At 38.8% G+C, this 24,588-nt stretch overlaps 1 protein-coding gene across 1 annotated transcript in view; it reads left to right on the forward strand.

Moving 5' to 3' along the window:
* Window positions 1-24,588, forward strand: part of Hpd (4-hydroxyphenylpyruvate dioxygenase) — a 65,272-nt gene that overhangs the window by 367 nt on the left and 40,317 nt on the right. The window contains exons 2-3 of the mRNA XM_083124198.1: window positions 5,174-5,200; window positions 5,600-5,662. Coding sequence (XP_082980324.1) covers window positions 5,174-5,200; window positions 5,600-5,662 — 90 coding nt within the window. The remainder of the gene's footprint in view (window positions 1-5,173; window positions 5,201-5,599; window positions 5,663-24,588) is intronic.

Here is a 24,588-nt window from a genome sequence, read left to right on the forward strand (position 1 = left end):
TATCCAAAAGTGGCAGAAAAGCGAAGTAAAATAAAACAAATCGAGTCATGGATCATCACCTGGGAAACGAATATTCTGTAGAATAAGTTTTAATTACGTTCGTTGGTTGAATTTGTTTTTTTAGTTGCTTTTCTGCCACTTTTTGTTAATCGCGACCACGAGGATGGATGGTGATACGAAGAAGGGACAATCATAAACACCCATGGAGGACACAGCATGGGTCCTACAGAGGATTATGCAGGTTGCAGATTCAGGCTAGCCTGCAAGAATGCTATCCAGGGTGCAGTAAGTGAAAGTGAGGTTGAAATTTGGGTGCCTTAAGAAAAAGCCACCCCTTACAATTCTTTAATTCCGTCTGCAATTACGGGCTTCCAGATGGCGCAGTGGTAACGTCGTCTTCTTGATTAAGGGGTCCCGAGTTCCATACCCAGTGGAGCACATGGCACAGTGGTTCGGGTACCACATTAAACTGTATGTCCAATCCCGATTAGCATTTGTGTGCATAAAGTGGACTTAAAATAACAATTGAAACAAAGACACGTATGTATTTACCAAAATATACGTAAACGTAAGGTGAATTATCCTTGCAAAACCTTAACTTGAGGACACAGTGTCGCGTAAATGCACATTTGTTTCCAGAATGTCGAAATACGTACGAGCATTATATAAAAAAACAAAACAATAATGAGTTCTAGGTGATGCATTTTCCTTGACGGTGTACTTGTAACCGCATCTTTAGGTCGAGTATTAAGTTAGTTAAAGCTTATTGACCGATTGATTGATTTGGTTTATTTTACTTTGCATTTCTGCCACTTTTCGCTAATCGCGAATATGAGAATGATTGATGATATGATGAAATTGATGAAGGGACACACAAAATACAAAGAACATCCATGACGAAGCCGGGATTCGAACACTGGACCTCTGGTGTAGTAAAAGCTTATTAAAAATGTAATTAATAAATGTGCTCTGTCATGTATTTCTTATGGGGAATTGAAAACACTCGTCCTTCAACTTTACATTTTCACTAATCAGAGCTAGTTTTCTTTCTTCTGATATTCGTTTTCAACTTTTCTTCTTTCCGCTCGTGTTCTTTCTGCAGTTTAATTGAGTCGTTTGTTTCTAGATTAATGAAAGAAGGATACTTCCATAAGGGTCCATATAAGAAGCTAGTCGCCATGTCGCATATATCTCTTTCTTACTCTGCTCGTCGCGATTTGAGTTTTAAGTTCTCTTTATGCTGAGATACTGGGAATCGGGGATGGGCCTACAATTTAAAGTGAGATCCACCAGGAACCCTTCATTACAAGGCGATCACTACGTCATTTGGGAGACCCTGAAGAAAAGCCAAAAGTAGAAAACAGAAACGGAAGAGAGAGAGAGAGAGAGAGAGAGAGAGAGAGAAAGAGAGAGAGAGAGAGAAAGGATAAGAGTGAAGCAAAAGGAAGGAAGGGAGAGACAAGAAGCGGGAAAGAGAGGAAGTATTCCTAGTGGACACGAAACTGACGGCACCTTTTTGATTTTAACCCCCTTTGGAAAATTTTCCGTAGCGCCTATTTTGGAGGACCTGCTTAATTAACTGAAACGTTTCGATTCAAACTACGCTGAAAAAAAAACTGTAGTGGTTTCTTGTGGATTCAGATCAGGAACTCGTTGACGATGTAGCCTCCCAACAAATCTTCATTCTCGACCTTGACTGGAACTGGAAGGAAGATACGAATGCTTCTCACAATCACACCGGCGCCAGTCCGGATGTTACGATAACAGTTTTGTAACCAATTGTCATTATTCTCTTTCCCTTGAGAAACAACATTCTTGAAGATTTTTGTTTTCGAACCTTTTTTCCCTTTTATGTCGAACAGGGAGACGGCGCCAAACGTGAGTCAAAAGGGGGCCACAGGCACAGGGGCGGACTGACGAACAGTGCAAGATCTTTATTATTTACATCTCCCTTAAGGCAGGCGCGGATCCACGGGGATAGGGGCGGTCGGCCCTCCCGACTGCCAGGTTTTGGGATATATGTTGAATATCTTTCAAGACAAATATTCTGTCTCGTGATCACCAAGTTTAACAAGCTCGAAAATATTTTTTAAAGTTTGATTAATCCACTTTATAGTCATGACTCGCGTACTTTCGACGTGGTCTTTGGCCACGTCTTGTACGCTCGCATGCGTGACCTTCAGCCACGTTGTGGGCGCAATCATGTTATAGATGGGGTTCCTCAATGATCTTAATGACTGAAAATGTCCGAATGTTGTATTGGATGATGGGGAACATGTATACGAGTATAAGTTCGCTAATTTGAAAAGTAAGAAAGTAACTTTATGTGTGTATGGACTTTAATAAGGTACAAATATTTGAAATATTATTGCCTATTTTCTTAATAAACTGAGTAAGTAATAACCGTTTCAAGATAATTAGTTGGATGTTTTGCATAAACGAATTCAATAGCGACTAATTTGTAAATGCAATATTTACGTCTCTTGTCATTTTCACATTTTTGAACGCAATTGGATAATAACTGTTTTCCGTCATTCCCCTCGAATTCCTACCTTCCTGTAATAAATTCTGATGCTCGTATTTTGAAATTCGAAAAGTCTAGCATAATTCCCTTACAGTAGTTTTCTTTAAGTTCCCTAGCAACGTCCGTTTCTATGGTCAACAACAAGCACGGCAAGCTCTAAAGAATTGTTTGTTTAAACATTTAGTTGAAGCAACCACGATGTAGGTATTTTCGCATTCAGTATACCAATACATACGTAATTGTATCTGGACTGAATCTTCTTCTTATGTAGATGTGACCCTTGTTTGAGGCACCTTTTCAAAACCAGGAGTTTATTCATCTGTGTGTGATCTGTGATAAATATAATGTAGCTAGACAATTAAGAATTGAAGGAAACTATGTGTGTTGCAAAAATGCCCATGGCAACGGGTTGCTAAGGACATGAAAAAGGGCATTTTCACCCTTAAAAAAGGTCAAAGTGAGAGATGTTTTAATTTTCTCAGCCTTTTGGGACAATTTCATGGGGGGGTCGTAATCAGGCACTTTTTGGCTCCGGATCATGGAGAACATTTATGTCAGTGAGTAAGTGAGTGGTGGGATTGGGCTTTATATATATTGGATAATCTAATCGAAACTGGACCATAGTTTAAATTTGGGCTCGAACCACTGCGAACCCGAAACTCAAATAGGTCTTTGTTTTCTTTCTTTATGATATTTTATTTTCTCCTTATATCCGATCGTTCAGTTTACGGTGGCAATGGGAGGAATTATGATAACTACAGACAATAATAACCATCTATTCCAGTTCTTGACCCTTGTTTTACAAAATAATACTCTAATCTCTAAAACGTAGAAGTCAGAAGAAGTTATGTTCCTGTTGATAGTACTATAACAGAGTGTCCCAAAATAGTGTTTACGCTCTTTGAAAGTCAATAACAGGAACACTAATAACAGCAAGCATGAACTATTTTTGGTGTCATACCTTAAAGTTATAGATGTTCATAATAACCACCATCGGCAGTAATACATTATGTGCAACCTGAACAGATCGATAAACAGCAGATACGGTTTCTGCGGGAAGGAAAGCGTAGATTGTCTCCGTTGCATGTCCCACATCACTCAGTGTCTCTGGCTTTGTCACAGCATTCATCATAGTTCCCTGTAGTAATATAACTGTGTTAAATCAGGATATCTGGATTGATATTCGACTCTTTTTACGCTTCTCGAAACAAAAATTCTCACCTCTGCCATTTTGTGTACACTAATAGCAGGCTGCAACAGAACTAAAAACAAAAGAAGGCCTATATGCTCTCACACATGCTCAATATAGACATTGCAGCTTCAAATGCAAAAAGTCCAGTCAAGTCATCTTTAATGCTATTAAAGTTCAAAGAAGGTAGACATTATTTTGCGACACTCGTATTGTTTACAAAAACAGTGCAAGTGTAGCTTAGAATTGATTCTCGGTGGGGCGAGGTACCCCTCCCAACTGTAACTTCTGGATCCGCCAATACCCTCAGGACGCCGAAAAGACGAACTGCATTCATTATACACCGTTGCTTTTACAGTCCTAGGATTGTCAAACCGGCAGGTACAGATAGTTCACAGAGGTATTTGTAATGGCTCGTAAATTGTTGGCTACAGGTTGCAGGTGCTGGCTGCGTTCCTCAAGAAAACTGGAAATGTCGTATTTGCATTTTTAGAAACATTAATACAGAGTGTCTATAGCTAGCTTCTATATGGAACCGCTAACGGTATTCTGCTTGGAGAAGTTCACTGCCACACTTCACCGCTCAAAAGAGAGTCCTCCAGCTTCTATATCAGCAGACGTCTCCCTCTCCTCTTTTGTTTGTTCCGGAAGCCGAGATGATCATCTATCGGCTGACTTGTCCCTAGACAGGAAGCAGAATCCACCATGCACTGGCAGACCAGATATCATGAAATAATAAAGTATTCATTTCTACTCAGATCTTGCACATATTTCTTCTTGCGTTTTCATCACATCTATCTATCGACTTGATTGATTTCTTCTTTGTTATTTCTCTCCCCATTTCTCCTATTTGTTTCTCTGTTCTATCTGCTTCTTTATCTTTACTTTTATTTGGTTCTCTTTTATTTTATTTTTCTCCTATCTGCTTCTCTTCATTTCTCTCTATTTGTTTTCCCTTCTCCTATCACCTATCTGTTTCTATTTTCCTTACTTTATTTCTTCCAATTTTTTTTCTTTCTCCCATCTGCTTCTATTTTTCTAATCTTCATTTGTCTTTCTTTTTATTTCCTTTTTCCCGTCTGCTTTCTTCTATATTTTCACTTTCCTTTTTACCCTCTTAGCGTATTTTTCTATATTTCAATCATCGTTTTTCACTTTCGCTTTGTGTTTTCACCTTTTCTCTCTTCTTTTCTTTTTTATCTTTCACTTCTCTCGTTCTTTGTATCTTAATTCTTAATTCTATAAGTTTTTGTGCATCCTTAATTTATACAGAAAATATTTTGTCAATATAAAAGGGATTATTATTACCAACAGGTAAGAGTAAATTGACGCAACATTCTTTCTGGTTACCGCCAATGTTTGGTTTCAATACTTGGAATGGTTAAGCTTTAATTGTCACTTAGAATCATTGCTTCAAAATTTGACGAAACTAAATGTGCTTTATTCTTCTTTCTTTTCAGACGACTTATATCGACAAGGGCCCAAAGGTGAGTTGTTTTATTTTATTTTTTTCAATTTACTTTCACGCATATATACTAATACATAAATACATATCTACTATATGTTCATAGGTGTACCCAGAATTTCTAAGGTGGGTTTGAACTGCTGACCAAAAAATTGAATATAAAAATGGATCGATATAATTTCCATACTTATTATTATTTCTTTATTTTGAATGCGAATTTCAGGTTGTATGCATTGTTTTCCACGTAATTACATACATACATAAATTTACACATGGAACATTATTAAGCAGCTTCTTAAAAATGTCACACGAAAAACTTGTTTCAGTTTACATCATGTTTAAGTATTATAATTGTATATGCACTCTATAGTTAATTTAAAATTAGTTAGTATTGATATATTTCACCCATCGTTTGTTTCAGCCTGATGCCGGCCGCTTTCTGAACTTTGACCATTTGACCTTCTGGGTTGGTAATGCGAAACAGGTAAGAACTTTTTTTTTAATACCTAGAATGTACACAATGTTCCCCTGCATCTCCTTATTCCTGCGCCACTGCATCCAGCGCAGTCGCGATTGTAGAAAACAGTTCCTTATTTGGAACTTAAATGGAAGTAATATTTAATAATGTTTCAAAAAAAGCCTTCTGGCAGCGGAGATGGGCTCATTCTTATTATATTTCCGATTACATGACGATTTTCGTGTTAATTATGAGCCATATTCATGGCTTTTGAAGTGAACCGTAGGATAAGTATTTTATAATAATCGAGAGTCAATGTGTTAGTCTTTTGTTCTTATCAAGCTTGTATTACGAAATAATGTTTTATCGTATTTGAAGAGGTTAACGCAAGACCATATTCCACATTTCTTTAAAACGGAGAACAATGAAAGTAGAACGGGGGAGGATGCTAGCCCCCAGTGAAAACAATTTTGATAAAGCCTCTCCCCAGCATAAGCATTCCCTCACTTATTGCATTACCTATATGTTGATCCATACAAGCAACTCCGCACATATCCTCAAACTCGACCAAACATCCTCTCAGCTAGGAATTTCTACTCCTAGCACTGCACGTCACCCAACGAAAATCCACTTGGCATGCCTGGTCCTCAACGAGCTGTTTGCATCAATGAGTTTGGTTCATATATTTTGCATATCGTAATTCCAAAGTAACCCATTTCTGCCGATTGTGAACTTGTGCATCACGTTTGCAATCATCCGGATAAAAGTATGTTTTTCGAAGGTTGCCACTTTGTAGCATCGAAGTGAGGTGCAATATAAAAAAAGTGTTTTTATAGAGTTCTTTACCTTAAAGACCTTCCAGACGCTGTGTCAATTAGTGTGACGATACTGCATATATTTCGAGACTCGAGATATGACAGATCTAAACTTGTTGCCTTTCGTGGCGGAGTGGTCAGCATAATGCACTACGGAGCCAGAGGTCCCAGCTTTGAAACGGATCGAACCAGGCATTTAAAACTTTAGACGCTAGAAAGAGACACACTTCTTCACCTTTGAGAGGACACGAGGCAGGCTGTACCAAGCCTCATCTCGATTTATACTGGGATGTAAGGGAAGACCTTTAGTAAAAGCAACCAAATGTAAACATCCCTTCAACGTACTATACCCTGGACTGCATTTTTGCAGACTGGCGAGGCTCTGGCATCTGAATTCACAGTCAGTAATACTTTGTGGGACTTATGTAGTGTGCTGTCCATGTTGATGATAATGAAATGTTACTTTAAGTCCACTTTATGCACAGAAAAGCTAATCGGGACTGGACCTACAGTTTAAAGTAAACTGGGATCCGAACCGCTGTGCATGTGCCTCCACCAGGGCGACGACGTTAGCACTACGCCATCGGAGAGGCTGTGTGCTGCCCATGTGTATTTGTAATTGCCCCTTCGTCCATTTCATCTTTGCGATTAGCCAAAAGTGGAAGAAAAGCGAAGTAAATAAATCGAACAGTACAGTGGGATCCATGTGTATTACCGTACAATTTGTCCATCACCATGTTCGTTCACTTTATTTGACCCAATAAGAGCTTCAAGAATTAAAAAAAAACAAAAAACTCAAAACAAGCTGCTGATATCTTCTGCACGAGCATACATAAAAATTCATCGCTTAAAATCACATAGGATACAAGAGAAAAATTAATGAAAATAGTCATGGACAATTTGCCGAGCAATGCTAGTGGATCCCACTGTACCATCCCTATGCAAGTGCACGTAATGTTTACATTTGTTTGAATCAGAATTAGTTGCAACCTGTGTGTAAGGAAATGAGTCCATGAAACCAAACCGGTTCTCGAGGGCATTCTTTGGTGCCAGTCCAGTGGAAAAGTTGGGGAAATGCGTTTTGTTTTTCAACCATCAGAGCAGCACTCCAGGCTATTCTCTTTGACGTCATAGAAGTTTCTCCAGAGCATATTGCGCAGTAGCTCAATGAAGCCAGGTTGCCACCTCGATGACATTGTTCTAATCTTAAATTTAATGTGGGGTGTAAGGGGCGACCCTTCCACGTAGTACACCCAAATGTCAACCTCACTTCCACGTAGTACACACTGGACTGCATTTTGCAGACTAACGAGGCTCGCTGTGTGTGTGTTGTATTTGTTTTTATGTGGGCTGAGTGCCCCTTTACAGCCTCAGCTTTTAACCCAGGCAAGAAAATTTTAGTCCTCAGAGTCAAATTATCCTGGAAATTATGCAACATTCAAACTTTCTCTTTTTGCAACAATTTTGCACGAAAAGCTACATTTTGCTATTGCATGATATATATTTTAATATTTTGATGCAATTCTTGAATATTCTAAAGCAAATTTCTTGGTAAATTGATGCATAAAATTGGAGAAGAATATTTACGCATTAATATTTTAAACAAATTTTAATTATTGCAATTTTTAAGTATCGGTAACGGCTCAGCCCTAGGGACCCTTACCATAACTGGGCTGGACCACGTATAACGTGACGGGTGCAAAATAGCCTAAGTGCTGACGCACCATCAATTTCAAGTTCAATCAATCAATCAACTTAAATTTAATGATCGGATATTCCATTGAAAGTTGATTGAGTATAGGTAAACAAATAATAACAATGATAAGAGTGAAGCCTTCCTTTGCCTTGCACCGGTGAGGATCTCCGATGGCGTTGTGGTAACGTTGTCTCGCCTTGTAGTCAAGGGGTCCCGGGTTTGTTCCTCAGTGCAGACACAGTGGTTCGGATCAGACTTTAAATTGTAGGTCCATTACTGATTATCTTGAGCATATAGTGGCCTTAAAACACACTTTCGGTCCTTTTTTATTTGGCTTTGCCCCGTTGCGAACTTCAATTTCGCCCATCGCCGTAGAGTTAGGCAACACGCATAACGCCATGCAGGTGAGGGCACAGATGAACGTATTATGTTTGTCTGTGCCAAGGGTGTATTACAGACTCTTAACTGTGTCAGTTTCTTTATGGCTGAGTGTACAGCAGGGTATGTGAAGGGTTCAATGCGTGTAGACACCCATACCCACGCTAGGACTCGAACCTGGGACCGTCATTGGCAAGATCTGCCATGGAGGCGACAGGATCAATGATGATTAAATGAAATTAGCGACGGGACACTCGCAAAGGAACATCATTCCCAGGAACATTTGATTGCGAGAATGTGACTCGAACACTGAACGTGCTCTGCCACGAAGCGGCGTCTTCACAACAACGAGAGGCCTGAGACAATTTCCTTTTTGTAAAATAATCTTCTGCTGTCTGTTCAAGATCTGAATTTGCACATGCTGTAATAGGAAGAGCTATTGCATCATCCTGAATGACCACTCAACTCTGCTTCGCTCTGTACAGTTTGTCTCAGTAGTTCTTGTGCAGTGAAGCAGATTTCGCGGGAAAATCTGCATCCGTTTACTAAGTGCTGTACTTCAATGCAAGAAAAGTCAAGTACCATGGACGAAGATTTGGTGTAGTGGAGTTCAGAAAGTGCATTAAAATGAGTGACCAGTGACGAAGTTGGCCATTACTAGAAATCAAGAACTGCTGCAATGTTGAGGTAATTTGTAAATTCTGAACACGTGCAGTTTAGGAATAAGTTAAAGTTGACTTCTATAATATCAAGTCTGTAGGTTAGGTTTGAGTGTCGAATAGTACAGGTTCGCGAAAATGTAAACGTGTTTGCACTATATACGAAATACAATTGCCTCGTGGATTAAAAACGATTTTTAGGCTCTGGAGCGATAAAATTACAATTGTATCTTGCAAAAAGTTAAAGATGTGAGCATTTACATAGGCACAGACCATTTAAAGTACAAAGTTGAAAGTTAACTGGATGTAGGCAGAGAGTACGTGAACAATTACTCTTTATCTATGTTCGCGTATTTATTATTGTCAGGGTTAGAATGGAATACAGTCAATGGAAAGGAAAGGTTCGAACGTCAGTTTCCCTCTTAGCCCTTGTTTATAACCATACGCGCGCTCGGCTAATTCATTTGGGGGTACCTTAAGGGGAGTTTCAATTTCCTATCTGGAAAATGTTAGCCTGATTGTCATAATTTCATGCTATTAGATACATGAAGATGAAATTTTTACATTAAGTGTCTGAGTATTCGTTATCACTATAGCACAGGTTTTCCTATCATTGTGATCATATTTATATTATTTAAATAAAGAAAGTAAACAATTGAAAATCAATATTTGTCCAGAATAACCTCGAACAAATGTAATACAATAAAAGGCCATATTGCTAAAGGTAATATCAGCTGAATTCCTCTTAGTAAATAAATCTGTAGGTTCAGTTTTTCCATGTTTCACATGTTTTACATTACTTCATAAAATATACTATTGTACCTATCACTTGATAGTTAATACTCTGTACGATTTACAAAGTGAAAACATCTTCTTTGCTACGTTATTGATTATTATAATTAACAATATCACATTGGTTTGGAGAGAGAGAGATGGGGGGGGGGGACGTGACATCTAAAATGAAAGGAAAGACCTTACATTTTAAAACACAAATATTATTTTGATTATTTTACTGGTAGTGTCTAGATTTTATATTTTTGAGGACACATTAGGAGATGCCTAGGCACCCCTGGCACCCCCCATGCGCACGCCTATGTTTATAATCAGTGGATTGCCATGGGGTTTTGGCACGGGGCAAACAAAAGTCGAATGCAGTAAAAATTTGCATTTGCACCATCAAAATTATTGGGCATGCTAACAAAGATACTACTGTTAGTGAAAGAACAAAAAAAGTCTACCTTACGATTTCTATGACATTCACGTTCTTGTGTTGTATTTTTGTTATTTCATTTTTACAGTTTACATTGTTATGCCATTTTTGGCTACTTGCGACAATGAGAACGAGTGATGATTAGATTAAATTGATGGAGGAACACTCATAAAGAACACCAATGCACAGGTTGGGATTCGAACCTGAGAACTTCCGTGGCGAGATCGAAAATTGGTCACTTAACGCAGTCAGTCATCCATTCGACCATATTATATTATTTAATTCGATTTTACTTGCATATCAATGGTGTTGTTGAATTCTAGTTAGATTCTTTTATGTGTAAGGAAATCTAGCTACTGGAAACTAAATGGATAAGTTATGAAAGTAAAGTCGACATACATAGAACTTATGAAGTTCTGCAGGGAGAGGGGTGGGTTGGGGGAAACCGGTATCACTTCCACTGCTTCTTCTGGGTGTGTATTAACCTTATCACCGTAGTGTTAACGTTACCAACCTATAATCAATATTTCACAGATTTGATTTTGAGTGGAAAATTTTCAGTGTCAAGTAGGTCTAAAGTAGTGCCAGGATAAGAACCGGTCTCCATTCACAACGCAGAACGGTTATTTGACAAAATTATTTTTCCTTTCTGGCTGCTTCGGGGAGGCGGGAGGGATTCTAAGGTTGCTGCTTGTTGCCCCAACAGGGGGCAGTGGTAGGCTGTTTGACCGCAAGTTCCTTCGTAGAAAACGCGGCATCAGCGGTTCACTACTATAAAGACGTTCTCCCCACCCGGATTTAGGGTGGTCCTGGTATAGTCCCGATTAACCTACCTGTGTTAAACTTTTTTTCAAAATACTCTTTGGCAATCTGAAAAAGGATGTGTTGCTAGAACTTTTTGTTCCTTGGAATATAACTATAAATAATACTTAGCCATCTCTTTTTGGGAGCCCCAGCTAAAACCGCCAATGTCTGGTTCAAATTACCAAGCAGCACGCCCCCACCGACATCTGGCAACATTAGTGAAACTAGGTAACAACTGCTTGATTCATTGATTACCACCATCACTTAGAAGTTAGGAGAGGTGAGATGCACAGCTACAACCATGCCGAACACTCTACAATGCAGTGGTAGTTTATGTTACCTCTGTGTAGGGTGGGTGTCAGCTTGTCGAACATTTTTGCCAACATAGGGAATGTGAAAAGTAAGATAAAGTGTCACTAATACTTATTTGAAATATGAAAAGGTGAGTAGGTGTTTTTAAGCTCCCGTTACCCCTCTTTGGAAGCAAGTGTTCGCCACTGGCAGCAACTGTAGAAGTTAAATAGTTTCAGTTATCTTTTTACACTGAGTTTTCAATTCCGGTATCAATGGTTTTAACTTGATGCGCTTAAGCATGTGTTTTCTGTTAGGGGAACTAACTTTTCCTCCTTCGATAACCCAATCCGGTTTTGAGCCTGCAGGTACCGTCTGCTTAGTGACAGAATACCATTGAAAACATGTCCAGCAGGTACTACCTGTTGCTACGCAGAAACGCTGACGTCCATCATCTCCCCTGGCGAGAAGCAGTAGTTAGGCAAGGTCAAGCAAGGGGATCTGGAAATATGACCTTGTGCATGAAGTTGATGGTTAAAGTTGTTGCTATGGCGACCGATGTAAGCGAGCAAACTCTAAAAACGAAGGCACGCTGTAGCGAGAGCCTTCTAGATGTTAACTTGAAGATCAAGGCCAGGACTACAGCACGTTGGCAACTCAAAATTGCCCTTGCACACGTGGCTGAAGCATGGCATTAGAACTTTTACTTAGGTGTCTAAAGCGAAAGTGAGATGCGTACATATGCAGAGAACCATAAGCAAATCTCTTATATTTGAAATCATTTCTACATTGGCGTACGCAGGATTTTTTTTTCCGGGTTACTGGAATTGTAAAAGTGGATGGTACGTAGCTGCTTTCGGGGGGGGGGGGGATACACAGTAAGATATTTCGTATATTAAGAACTTTCCACTCTCAAATCGGGGGTCATTTTAAGGGGGTTTGCATTTGTCACTTTGGTTTTTCTGAAGTTCTTCACTGATTTTATTTGAAAATGGCGATCTTCTCAATTTCGAAGGGGACTGAAGCCCCTTCAGCCAGTGCTTCAAATATAAGATATTTTTACGGGATGAATGTGAGGGTGGAGTACGGGAGGTGCCAATAGAGGGGAATATAATGGTCCGATCCCTACCATATTTCCCTATTCAAATCTGTGTTTTTCAATTATTCTTTTACTGTGATGAATAGACCTCGGATTTTTAGGTTCTAAAAAGTGTGCTTTTAGGTTCCTAAAATAGGCTCTAAAAATCCTAAAATAGGTTCTAAAAATCCTAAAATAGGTTCTAAAAATCCTAAAATAGGTTCTAAAAATCTTAAATTTGGCACGAGAAATCCTGAAGTAGGTTCCAAAAGAAACCTAAAGTGCTTCAAAATTCCTGAAAAATACTGATTTGGTACCTCTTCAAAAACAAAATTTCAAAAGAACCGTAAGAAATTTTAATAGCTATATGTAACAAGCAACTATTAATTTTCTAACAAAATTTTCATTTCCATACATTATTTTCAAAATTATCCACAAATTATTGTAATCCTATATTTGGGTTGTTAGCAAAAGTTACTTGTGGATCTGAAGAATGAATTAAGTATCTATGATTTGCTGCACAATACCAGGGTGTCTAGTCACTGGGAAGTCCGGAAATTGTCCGTGAATTATTGGCTTTGGGAATTCTGCGTCTGCATAGACGTGAAAAATTGAAACTTTTATTAATCCAAATCTCATTGAATTTATACATATTTATAAATGCCCTGACGCTTTTTACAGTTTAGCTTTTATTTTTATCGAAGAAGGAAAGGAAAAGAAAGCTGCGTGGAAAATAAAGGTAGGGAAATCGACAGAAAATGTGTTTCAAACACGTTAGTCATTAATTTTTTTTTGCATCAAACCGAGCAAATACGTATCTCTGTGTGATATACAATCCTGAAAAACCTCTAAAAATATATAAAAACCTAAAAAAAAGTTTGATTTAGGCGCATATACCTAAAATAGGTTCTAACAAGCAAAACAGGTTATTTTAGGCACTATAAAACTTCATCAATTGTTTCGTTTTTTAATGAAACGCTGACGTAACTTGTTATTTCTAATTTACCTGCAAAGGAAAAAAAATAGGTTAAAAACCTAAAATCCGACGTCTAGTGAATGAAGTGTTCGATTTCCGACCTTCACACTTGTGTTCCTTCGCAGGTTCTTCAATTTCATCCAATCAGCGTCGATCTTCATCATCATGATTATTCTGAAGAACATCACCCACTGAGACGCGGAGAAACACGTCAACAGAACTTCCATTATCTGCTTCTATTGAAATCAAATGGTGTAACGCCCACTGCAGCGATATCTGCGGAACCGAAGCGCGGAATTTTCGTACCATAAGTCTGCAGGTTTCTATGTTGGAAATTTTCCGTTGGCCGCACCTCCAAATGCCCTCTCGTGTAATTCCGCGTCTCTTCGTTTAGATCCGGCAACCGTCATGCTCTGCCCCTCTGTAGCCGAGCATGGAAAATATTCGCTTGGTTCGGAGCGTGGCGGCAGATGGAATTTCCCACTCGGAGGTTCGGGGTGGCGTGTTTCCGGCGTCTCAGTTGGCGATAACCTTGAAGAGACAGAAAAGAGTAAAACAAGAGAAATACAATATGTTTTATTTGTTGTCATTCACTGTTACAGCTGCTGCTGTAGAAATCCACAAACAGTAAAAATACGAAACTTTTAATTAAGACTATACTTGCCCCAACGACATCAACTCCCAAACGACATGAAAAGATAAAGTTTTTCGCCTATTTCCGAGGCACTAGAAACACAAATTATTTAAAGTAACCGTAGTTCTTATAACAAAAATATGTCTGAATGTATGTTAACAAAAGGAAGGAACCGTCCAGACCAAATAGGAACGTCTGGTAGCCTGATAAGATAACGATTATGTTCGCGTTATCCTTCAATGTTTTTTCTAAGTGAATCATTTTCACTTGTATTACGTGAAGCTCTTGCATGCTTTGGGACCTGGCTCGAGACCTAGATAAGTGATGGAATACAACTCTCCTATTGGCCTCCTTATGGAAGGCGGGTTGAAGTTTTAGGGGGGGGGGATCAACCGGGTGTAATGTGTGTTGCCTACCCTTGTGCATTACTTGCAGACGGCAAAACGCCCCGGGTGCGATTTTTTTTCCAGTCAACTTGTGAATGCAGGTTCATTTCTTGCTCTCTGATTGGCTGTTGGAAAGTTACGGTGCTCTGATTGTGAGAATATCTTATTTCCTATTTTCAGCGCAAATTTGCTGCTTACTAATCTAATCTAATCTAACCTAACCTAACCTAACGTACAGCGCAAATAAGATATTCTCACAATCAGAGCACCGTAACTTTCCAATAGCCAATCAGAGAGCAAGAAATGAACCTGCATTCACAAGTTGACTGGAAAAAGAAAAAGCGCGCCCCCGGGTATAAATTAATCCATTAGCCGCCATCTACTTAGAAAATGCTATGCAACTTCTGCCGCTCAAGGGAGCTCGCATAGCTCCCCCCGAGATAACTGGAAAAAGTTAATGTAATTTGAATGGTGATATTGTAGCGATATCTTGTTACAAAGAATATTGTTTTCTGCGATTTCAAGGCTGTCAGTTACAGCAATTAACTTCCATGTCCAACAAAATAACGAGAGAATGTTTTCACAAGAGGCATTACTATTACTATATTACATATACTGCCGTAAATATGGATGTGCAGGACGGAAAAGTTTTGGTCGGACGGGGTTGGGAAGGAGATATTAATATTTATGACGTTCAGAACTAACTGGAACTGAAAAAAATCTCCAAAATGCGGCGAGAATCTCAAATTGTACACATTATTTCTCTTTTCAAGTAATTATTTTTGTACTTTTGGAATAAAAAACTGTTAATTTCAAGAAATTTCAGACAATTATTGTGCAGAAAATATCAAGAATCAACCTCTTTTAAATAAGGTCAATTGGAATTTTTCAGCTGTTCGGGATTACGAAAAGTCGGGAAATTATTTTCCAATGTCGGGATCTGACCTTGATCATGCGCACCCCGACATTTTCAATTATTACTTTTTTTTGCAGTACCCTCCAGCATGTAAAAACATTGATCAGAGGTACACTTCGCAACATCTTATTTGACCGCCCCGAAAGAATTCTAAGTCCCAAATTCGTAAACTTAGCAACATTGAACTTCGGCTCCAAGTGAGAGTAGCCAACTTTGAGTAGGTCCTTCCACTAGACGAAAAACGCTGCGGTGATAGGTTTTCAATTTAACACTCTCCATGAACTTAGAAAGTATAAACCGCTATTATAATACACAATCAAACAGAAATAATAAATTGGAAAAAGAACCTTGAAGGATATTTACGATTCTGTTTGCTCGACTTGAAATTTGGGGGGTTTGAAACACTGAATAGAGTTTTTCTCCACCTGGAGGAAATTGCCATCAAGTTTGTGCAGAAAGAAGCAAATTTGTGAGGAGTTTATGCGACATTTTATTTACAATACCTTGCATAATATCGAACAATTCTCAAAAACATATATTTTACACATGTCGAGAAAATGTGCTTGAAACACAGGAAGGTGGGAGTCTTCATAAACGTCAATATGTTTTTAAGGGTATAACGTCATTAAGTTAACGTAGAGCAGTCGGTTACGTGCTGCTGTCCTTATTTTTCATCAAGCGTGAAAGGTCGCGGGTTCAAATCCCACCCTCTCCTCTTCCTTTTTTTTCTAATTTTTGTTTGCTGAACAGAGACCGTTGATATTAGAATATTTAAAAAAATGAATCTGCCCATATTTCCCCTTAGACGTTGGAGATTTCCAGGATTTAAAGTTAAAACTTTTCTTTTTAGTTATTGTTCATATGTTGTGTTAACACACACATTATGATTAATTCACAAATCACATATATGTATTTGTCCTCCTCCGTAGTCGAGCGGGTTAAGGCGTTCACTCGTCTTGAGATCGTTCGGGACGGCGTAGGTTCGAATCCGGCTCTGGTCGGAATTTATTCGGCTTACGTATAGGGCCGGTGGCAACCCACCATCGTGAGGAAATTGGGAAGCTCCGAGTGAGTGAGCGTAACCCGGTCGAGAAGACCTACAACAACGGCTGGGGGTTCGTCGTGCTGATCACCCGTCACCCCAACACTGGTCTAAGACCTCCACGCTATAACAGGTGACGGTGGAACAGTGTGGGAGGGAGACCAGCAGTCGGTAGGTAAGCCAAGGCCCGCCAAGGTGCTGTAGAGCTATGGGGTTATGTTATATATGTATTTAGGATACAAAATGTAATGTTATTTAAGTTATGTATTGTTTGTTCTTCACTGACACCTAAAATATTGATTATTTCATTTTGATACACGGTTATGTTAAGTAGTGATGTAGTGCAGTACTGTAATGAAGGAGAGCGTTTAATGAGTTCAAATTGCTAAGGTTGGTAATTTTATGTCCGCTCCTTCGTAATGACTGTTCTCAATCCCCTCACCACCATCTTACCATGCGTCTAAAACTAATAGTAAATCGCTAATTAACATAAATAAATTGTTATTGCGACGAAGGCCGATTCGATAAGAAACTACTAATAAGTATTTATATAGTGAGTGACAAACAAAAAATTCAAAACCTCAATGATCGTTAATTCCTCACTGCTTTGTATCTAAAATGTTTGTCTTCTTTGAACAGAAAGTACGAGTATCAGATGTAACAAACTTTCCGCACTAACTTTGCAATATTCGAAACCACCATTACAGACTTAGCTCTATGTAACTTGATCCTATCATCGAAATAACTTTCTCTTACTATTTCCTTTCCTCTCGTGAAATACAGAGACCAATGTTAACTTCTTAGCACGGTGGATAAACTTTACACCAAACGATATACTCCTGAAAAAATTCTGCCTAGGTGGAGTATCGAACCTACGACCTCCCTCGTAAGAATCAAGCACGCTACCTCTTCTCCAGATAGCTCATCTTAAAATTTGCTACCAGTTTGAAGAAACCAATTCACACATAATGTCAAGTCTATAATTTCCTCATGGCAATTTTCATGAGAAAACGAATTCAGATAAAATCGAGAAACGCTGAAAGGGAAAAATGATGAACATGTCTATTGGCGTTTTGTCATATTTTGTAAATTGTGTAAAAATTCCGTGTCTTGAACAAGCAATCGTTTAGTTATGAAGTATTTTGTTGTTTGTTTAAAGTAGGAACAGGAGAGCGAAAAGGAGTCATTTGAACCAGACCCCGTTTGACAAGAAACTTCAGCTTTTTTCAAAGACCGTATGAAAAGAGAGAGGAACGTATGAAATATAAAATATGTGTGAAATTAAAGCAATGGAAACCTCGAAAGATGATACTAACGAACTTCAAAGTATGAAAAACATATTTTCGTGGTGGAAAACTGCAAGTCATTTTCGAAATATGAACTTGATGTTTTTCTTTATTATGAAGTGGAGATATGGGACGATACGATCCCTCAGCAAGAAAATTTTAAGTAAGCTACCTCCAACTTTTTCAATGGTCATAATTACTAATTAGGGTCCGGAAGTTGAGGATAAATCAACTTTTTTTCTGACCCTTAAAAACAATGCTAAACCTGATATCATGTCCGTTTCCCTTCAGTTAGAGCCGGAAAACACTTTCTATTTTACATTTTTTTTTTGCATTTTTCGGCCTTTTTTGGCTTTTAGTTTATTTGTCAGTATTTTTAACAGTTTTTGTTGCATTTTTACTTATTTTTTGAGGTTTATTTTTCTCCTCCCCTGATGTTTCGTGCATTTTAAATGCATTTACTAGTAAAACTTAGATATTTAGATTTCTTGACATGGTCCTTTTAGCAAATTCACCATGAATCGAAAATACGGTCAATGGAAAAGCATAATATTATTTTTAACTGAAATGTTTGGCAAAGGATTAAAATACTTTGTGTGAAGATCTACTTTGAGGTTCTTTTTCTGGACACTATTATCGCTTTAATCTGTAGTTTTAAAGTAAAATTAGTCACAATATTAAATGCAATTACACTCGGGTATACGCGAAGCAGAACTGTATTTTCGGATGCAGGCCGACTACAGTATCGTAGAATGCCCACTCTGAAAGTAGATGAATTGGTTGATTTGGTGTTTTAAGTCAACTTTATGCATAGTAAGGCTAATCGGGACTGGACCTACAGTTTAAAGTGGGATCCGAACCGAGTGCATAAAATAACGTGAACCTTCTGGTGTAAGGGGATCGTTTGCTTATGGAATGGAAGGTCATGGGTTCAAACATACTTCCTTGCAAAATCTTTTTCGGGAAGTAAACGGCTTTGGACGAGAAAGCTTATCTACGTTTCTTGGATATTTCCGTTGATATTTATGCGATTTATGTCCTGCATTTCCGGATACAGAAATTGACATGTAAGTTCTTAATATGTGTTAACTTATAACAGCTGAATGAAAGGAAAAGTATTTCCTAAAATCCTGCCAATCACTGAAAGATTAGGAACATTAATAGAAGTATTACTTGAGGCATGCACAGTGGCAACGATTCGGGGGGTGGGTGGAGGGCCAGTTGCCTCCGCACTATGCTAAACCTTATCTACCAAGGAAAAGTATACTGTCCTTGCCCCTCCCTCCCCAGATTTAGCACCTTGCGCCGTCAGTTTTGGAACCCAATCACCGCCACTGAGTATGCATCACATAAATATTTACAGTAATATCATATAATCTTATATTACGTTATTACAGCACTTCGTACTCGGTAAATAAAAAGAAAAAAATAATCAGGAAAGGGTGGGATTTGAACCTACGATGTTTCGATCTTGACAAAAACATTAAAAAAACCAAAGTGCTGTCATCTAACCAACCACTCCAGGAGATTGCTAAGAGAAAGCTCAGTAAAACACGTTAATCTCAGTTGAAGCAACATTGTACCGGAGTTTCGAACCATTTTTCGCCAAGAACCAAGGAAAAGACACACTTTGCAGAATCGTTTGGTGTTGTGTGTAAGGTATCTTTACTAAACATTTCGCATAAAATCATCATAAATTTGCCTTCTTGCATTCAAATGTGACCGCAATTCTTTCCAGGTGGATGAGAACCTGTTCAGTGTTTCACAATGCAGATACATTTTCCTATTTTCAAATTCAGAACTAAGAATCTTGAAATATTTTCAACATTCGTATTTCTACTTAACATTTTTTTGTTTACTCATATATTTTATTACTGCTTTAGGGTATCTTTACTTTATGGAATGCGAAAGAATGAAAAAAAAAAATACGAGCGTTTTCATTCAGGAAGAAGAAATGTCGCATAGTTGGCTACTCTTAGTTGGCTCTGAAGCGCTATGCTGCCAAATTTACGAATTTCGGACTTTGAAATTTTTCATGGCGGTCAAATAAGATGTTGCGAAGTGTACTATTAAATAGGGCTGAGCCGATACCAGTTTCAACCGATATCGGAACTCTCACCGATACCGATACCGATACTTTAAAATTGTAATAATGAAAAGTTGCTGAAAATATTGATTAATACTTGTTTGTAACTCCAATTTTATGCACCAATTTACCAATATTTTTCCATTACAAAATATTAGACAATTACGTCAGAATCGAACTTGGAACTTAACTTTCGAGGGCAGAAACAAACTTAGGACTTAACTTTCGAGGGTAGAATGAAACTTGCGACTTAAATTTTGAGGGCACAATCAAACTTGGGACATAACTTTTGGGGCCAGAACAAACTTGGGACAACTTTCGAGGGCTGAATCAAACTTGGGACTTAACTTTCGAGGGCAGAAACAAACTTGGGACTTAACTTTCGAGGGTAGAATCGAACTTGAGTCTTAACTTTCGAGGGCACAATCAAACTGGGGACATAACTTTTGGGGCCAGAATCAAACTTGGGACTTCACTTTCGAGGGTAGAATCAAACTTACGACTTAACTTTCGAGGGTAGGATCAAACTGGGGACAAAACTTTTGGGGCCAGAATCAAACTTGGGATTTCACTTTCGAGGGTAGAATCAAACTTGCGACTTAACTTTCGAGGGCACAATCAAACTTGGGACTTAACTTTCGAGGGTAGGATCAAACTTACGACTTAACTTTCGAGGGCACAATCAAACTTGGGACTTAACTTTTAGGGCCAGAATCAAACTTGGGACTTCACTTTCGAGGGTAGAATCAAACTTCTGACTTAACTTTCGAGGGTAGGATCAAACTGGGGACAAAACTTTTGGGGCCAGAATCAAACTTTGGATTTCACTTTCGAGGGTAGAATCAAACTTGCGACTTAACTTTCGAGGGCACAATCAAACCTGGGACTTAACTTTCGAGGGTAGGATCAAACTTGCGACTTAACTTTCGAGGGCACAATCAAACTTGGGACTTAACTTTTAGGGCCAGAATCAAACTTGGGATTTCACTTTCGAGGGTAGAATCAAACTTGCGACTTAACTTTCGAGGGCACAATCAAACTTGGGACTTAACTTTCGAGGGTAGAATCAAACTTGCGACTTAACTTTCGAGGGTAGGATCAAACTGGGGACAAAACTTTTGGGGCCAGAATCAAACTTGGGATTTCACTTTCGAGGGTAGAATCAAACTTGCGACTTAACTTTCGAGGGCACAATCAAACTTGGGACTTAACTTTTGGAGCCAGAATCAAACTTGGGACAACTTTCGAGGGCTGAATCAAACTTGGTACTTAACTTTCCGAGGGCAGAAACGAACTTAGGACTTAACGTTCGAGGACACAATCAAACTTGGGACTTAACTTTCGAGGGTAGAATCAAACTTAGGACTTGATTTTTGAGGGTAGAATCAAACTTGCGACTTAACTTTCGAGAACACAATCAAACTTGGGACTTAATTTTCGAGGGCTGAATCAAACTTAGAACTTGATTTTTGAGGGTAGAATCAAACTTGCGACTTAACTTTCAAGGACACAAGCAAACTTGGGACTTAACTTTCAGGACACAATCAAACTTGGGACTTAACTTTCGAGGGCTGAATCAAACTTAGGACTTTATTTTTGAGGGTAGAATCAAACTTGCGACTTAACTTTCGAGGACACAATCAAACTTGGGACTTAACTTTTGGGGGCAAAATCACACAAAACTAGTGTAAAAATAAAAATAAACTATGAATTTTACTTAATATCCAGAAGAATTCAATGCGCCAAAGTGTCGCGCGGGATGATAAAGACGAATATGATAAAAGGGCGCACACAAAAGCCATGCTCAAAACGGGGTTAGTATTCGGAACTTGCGGAAACGAGATAGTGAGTCGAGCAAGCGTGTAGCACACATACACACATACACCTTCTCCCCCCCCCCCCCCCCACACACATACAATAGAGTCTTGATAATAATGTTTTGTGATCCGAGGCAAAAAAAAATCTGAATTTTCTTCTGATAAGTGACCAGAAACAATGGAACGTCCTGCAACAGAAGACACTTGACCATAAGTTCAATATCGTTTAACCACCACTTTTACTCTAACACAATTGTTACTACTGTAGTGAGCAATGCAAGTACAATATTCATTCATTCATTCCAATTTTCACATACTGTAGTATTTTGTTGTATTTTTCCTTCTCCTCTTCCGATTTATCTAGGTTATTCCGTATGGTCCGATGTTTTTATACAGTGCGTTCAATTTAAAACAGGACCGCAAATTGACGAGTACATAATTGTGCGCATATTTAGTTTGTAGTGGTAACCCGATTCCTGTATTCTTCCGTAGAGAAAACGCTTGGTGGGGAAGGTAGGGGATATATTACTGTAAAATATATTGTAAATATATTTTACAATAATATTTACTCTCATGCTGTTTCTACAACAGGCTCTATTTTAAATTGAACATTATTATTAAATTATATAATAGCAGATAATTTCAGTTAGTGTCGCTTACAAAAAAAAAAAGTTCGATTTGCGAAACAGAAATCTGGTTCCCAGTAATATCATGTAACGACGTCTGCGATAATAAGTAGTGGAGTATTGTCTCAGCCAGAGGGGCCCGGGTAACTTGTCATATGGATCCCCTCCGAAATGCAGAATTAACTTACCTGCTCCGCAGATAGCAATCGATAGGAAAATAACCTATTCCTTTTTTGTCGTAAACGTAGTTTACGTAGTAAAAGTTTTGGTTTGATTTGGTGTTTTAAGTCCACTTTATGCGCAATAAGGCTAATCGGGACTGGACCTACAGTTTAAAGTGGGATCCGAATCACTTGTGCTTCCACCGGGTATAGTGTTGCTCACGAGACGAGACATTGGCCTGTCTCGTCTCGTGGAAATGCTGTCTCGTCTCGAAAATATTCGTTTGTCTCATGACACATGGTCAATCTCGTCTCGTCTCGAATTTTTAAAAGCCTGTCCCGTCTCGTCCCGTGGACAACACTAACCGGGTATCGAACCCGGGACCCCTTGATTACAAGGCAATGACGCTACCACTGCGCCATGGGGGAGGCCCTCGTAAACGTAGTGTAGTGTGTCAATTGTCTAAGTTATGAATCCTGTAGAAAGATTCAGTTGCTCAACCAGTCGATTCCTTATTGCTACACAATAAACATCAAACTTGGTAATTCATGACCTTTTACCGCTAATATTAGTGTTACACATGATATTTAAAATTTCATTTCACATTAAATATTTTCAAGGGGGTCCCAAGCCTTTTCATATTAAAATACGAGTTAAAATGAATTTCCCACATTGTCTACACTTGTTACGTTTTACTTCAAAGGGGCCCAAAAACCCAGTAGGAGGTTGGGCCCAGGGGCAATTACCACCTCTCCCTGACCTGAGGGCCATTATCCCTTCCTCTGCCACGCAGGGTACACAGCGTATGAGTTATATGTGTCCATTATTTTGTGTAATTTTGTGAAGTTCATTTTTCTTACATATTAAAATTATGTGGACATTTCTGTCGAACCATTTTTTCTTTTCCAATGTGTTACGATTTTGTGATCTGCAGTGTTCGAAGTGAAAATTCCTGTCTGCGAATTTCCTTGTTCAGAGTTTGGGGATAGAAGGAAGGATCCTTGCATGGATCAACTTGAAGGCAATGCAGTATGTGGAGGAGGATGCTTATGCAAATTCGAGCACTGATGATCTATTAATAAAACGGTTATTGTTTCATTAAAAAGTCTTTAAGAAGTATATGATCAATGGTCTACCGAAAAGAAGTGGCAGCGTTAAAATTATGAATAATGATATTAAGGTCGAATCTTTTTTAGTGGGGGGAGTGGTTCAGTCCTTCCAAGCGGAAAATTTCCAGTGAATAGAGTCCGATCGCAGCTTTATCTCCTAAGACCGAAGACCGCGATCATTTTTTCGTACCAGATAGCAATTGACTTTTTGTGATGTTAGGTCACCACCGGAAATCGAGAGGCCTGGTTCAACCCCTATAACTGCAGTGATAAGTTTGCTTGAGTAAATTGGTCACTATTAGTATTAGAAGGCTAATGTGAGCGACTATTACGTTGAATCTTGGGCTTAGGGGCTGAAGGCGCAACCACCTCAAAGTCCATGAAATGAGTGATTACTATCCCTTAACAATTCCCCCAAAACAGTATTTTTTATATATGTGTGTATTATATGTAACCTCATTAAAAAAATGTTTTCAGCAAAAAACACAAATGATCACGAACAAAATATTTGGCAGTGTGAAGCTTTCCCCTCCTCCAAAAAAGATTCCTGGCAGTGCCGCTGCGTTTAAATACGAGAAATTTTTTTCAGATTCTTCTTCCAGTTATTTATCAGAGATTCAGACCATCCTGATTTAGTTTTAAGAAGGTAATACACTGCTATATAAGTCGATAACGAAAAAGAGTATTTGGGGTAAAACTTAATTTCTTGTACAACTTGGGGGAGGGGCGGTAAGGGAGACTAGCTAACAATTGTACGTCCGTCCCACTCCCGCATCATTTTTTTTTTGTCAGTAAGGGGGGGGGCAATATTTTACTTGCAGGGGGGCCCAGAGAACTGCGCTACGCCACTTTGCACCTTGGGAGCGAGTCATAACTCCCGACGCCGCCAATCAAGAAGTGAACCGCTGGCATCATCTCCACTCTGCGCCTATAGCTAACTCTATTGCTCATGCTGTACACTGCTCGTAGGCTCGCTTGCTAC

Source organism: Lepisma saccharinum, chromosome 6 (assembly GCF_977018435.1).
Source record: "Lepisma saccharinum chromosome 6, izLepSacc3.1, whole genome shotgun sequence".
NCBI classification, from domain to species: Eukaryota; Metazoa; Arthropoda; class Insecta; order Zygentoma; family Lepismatidae; genus Lepisma; species Lepisma saccharinum.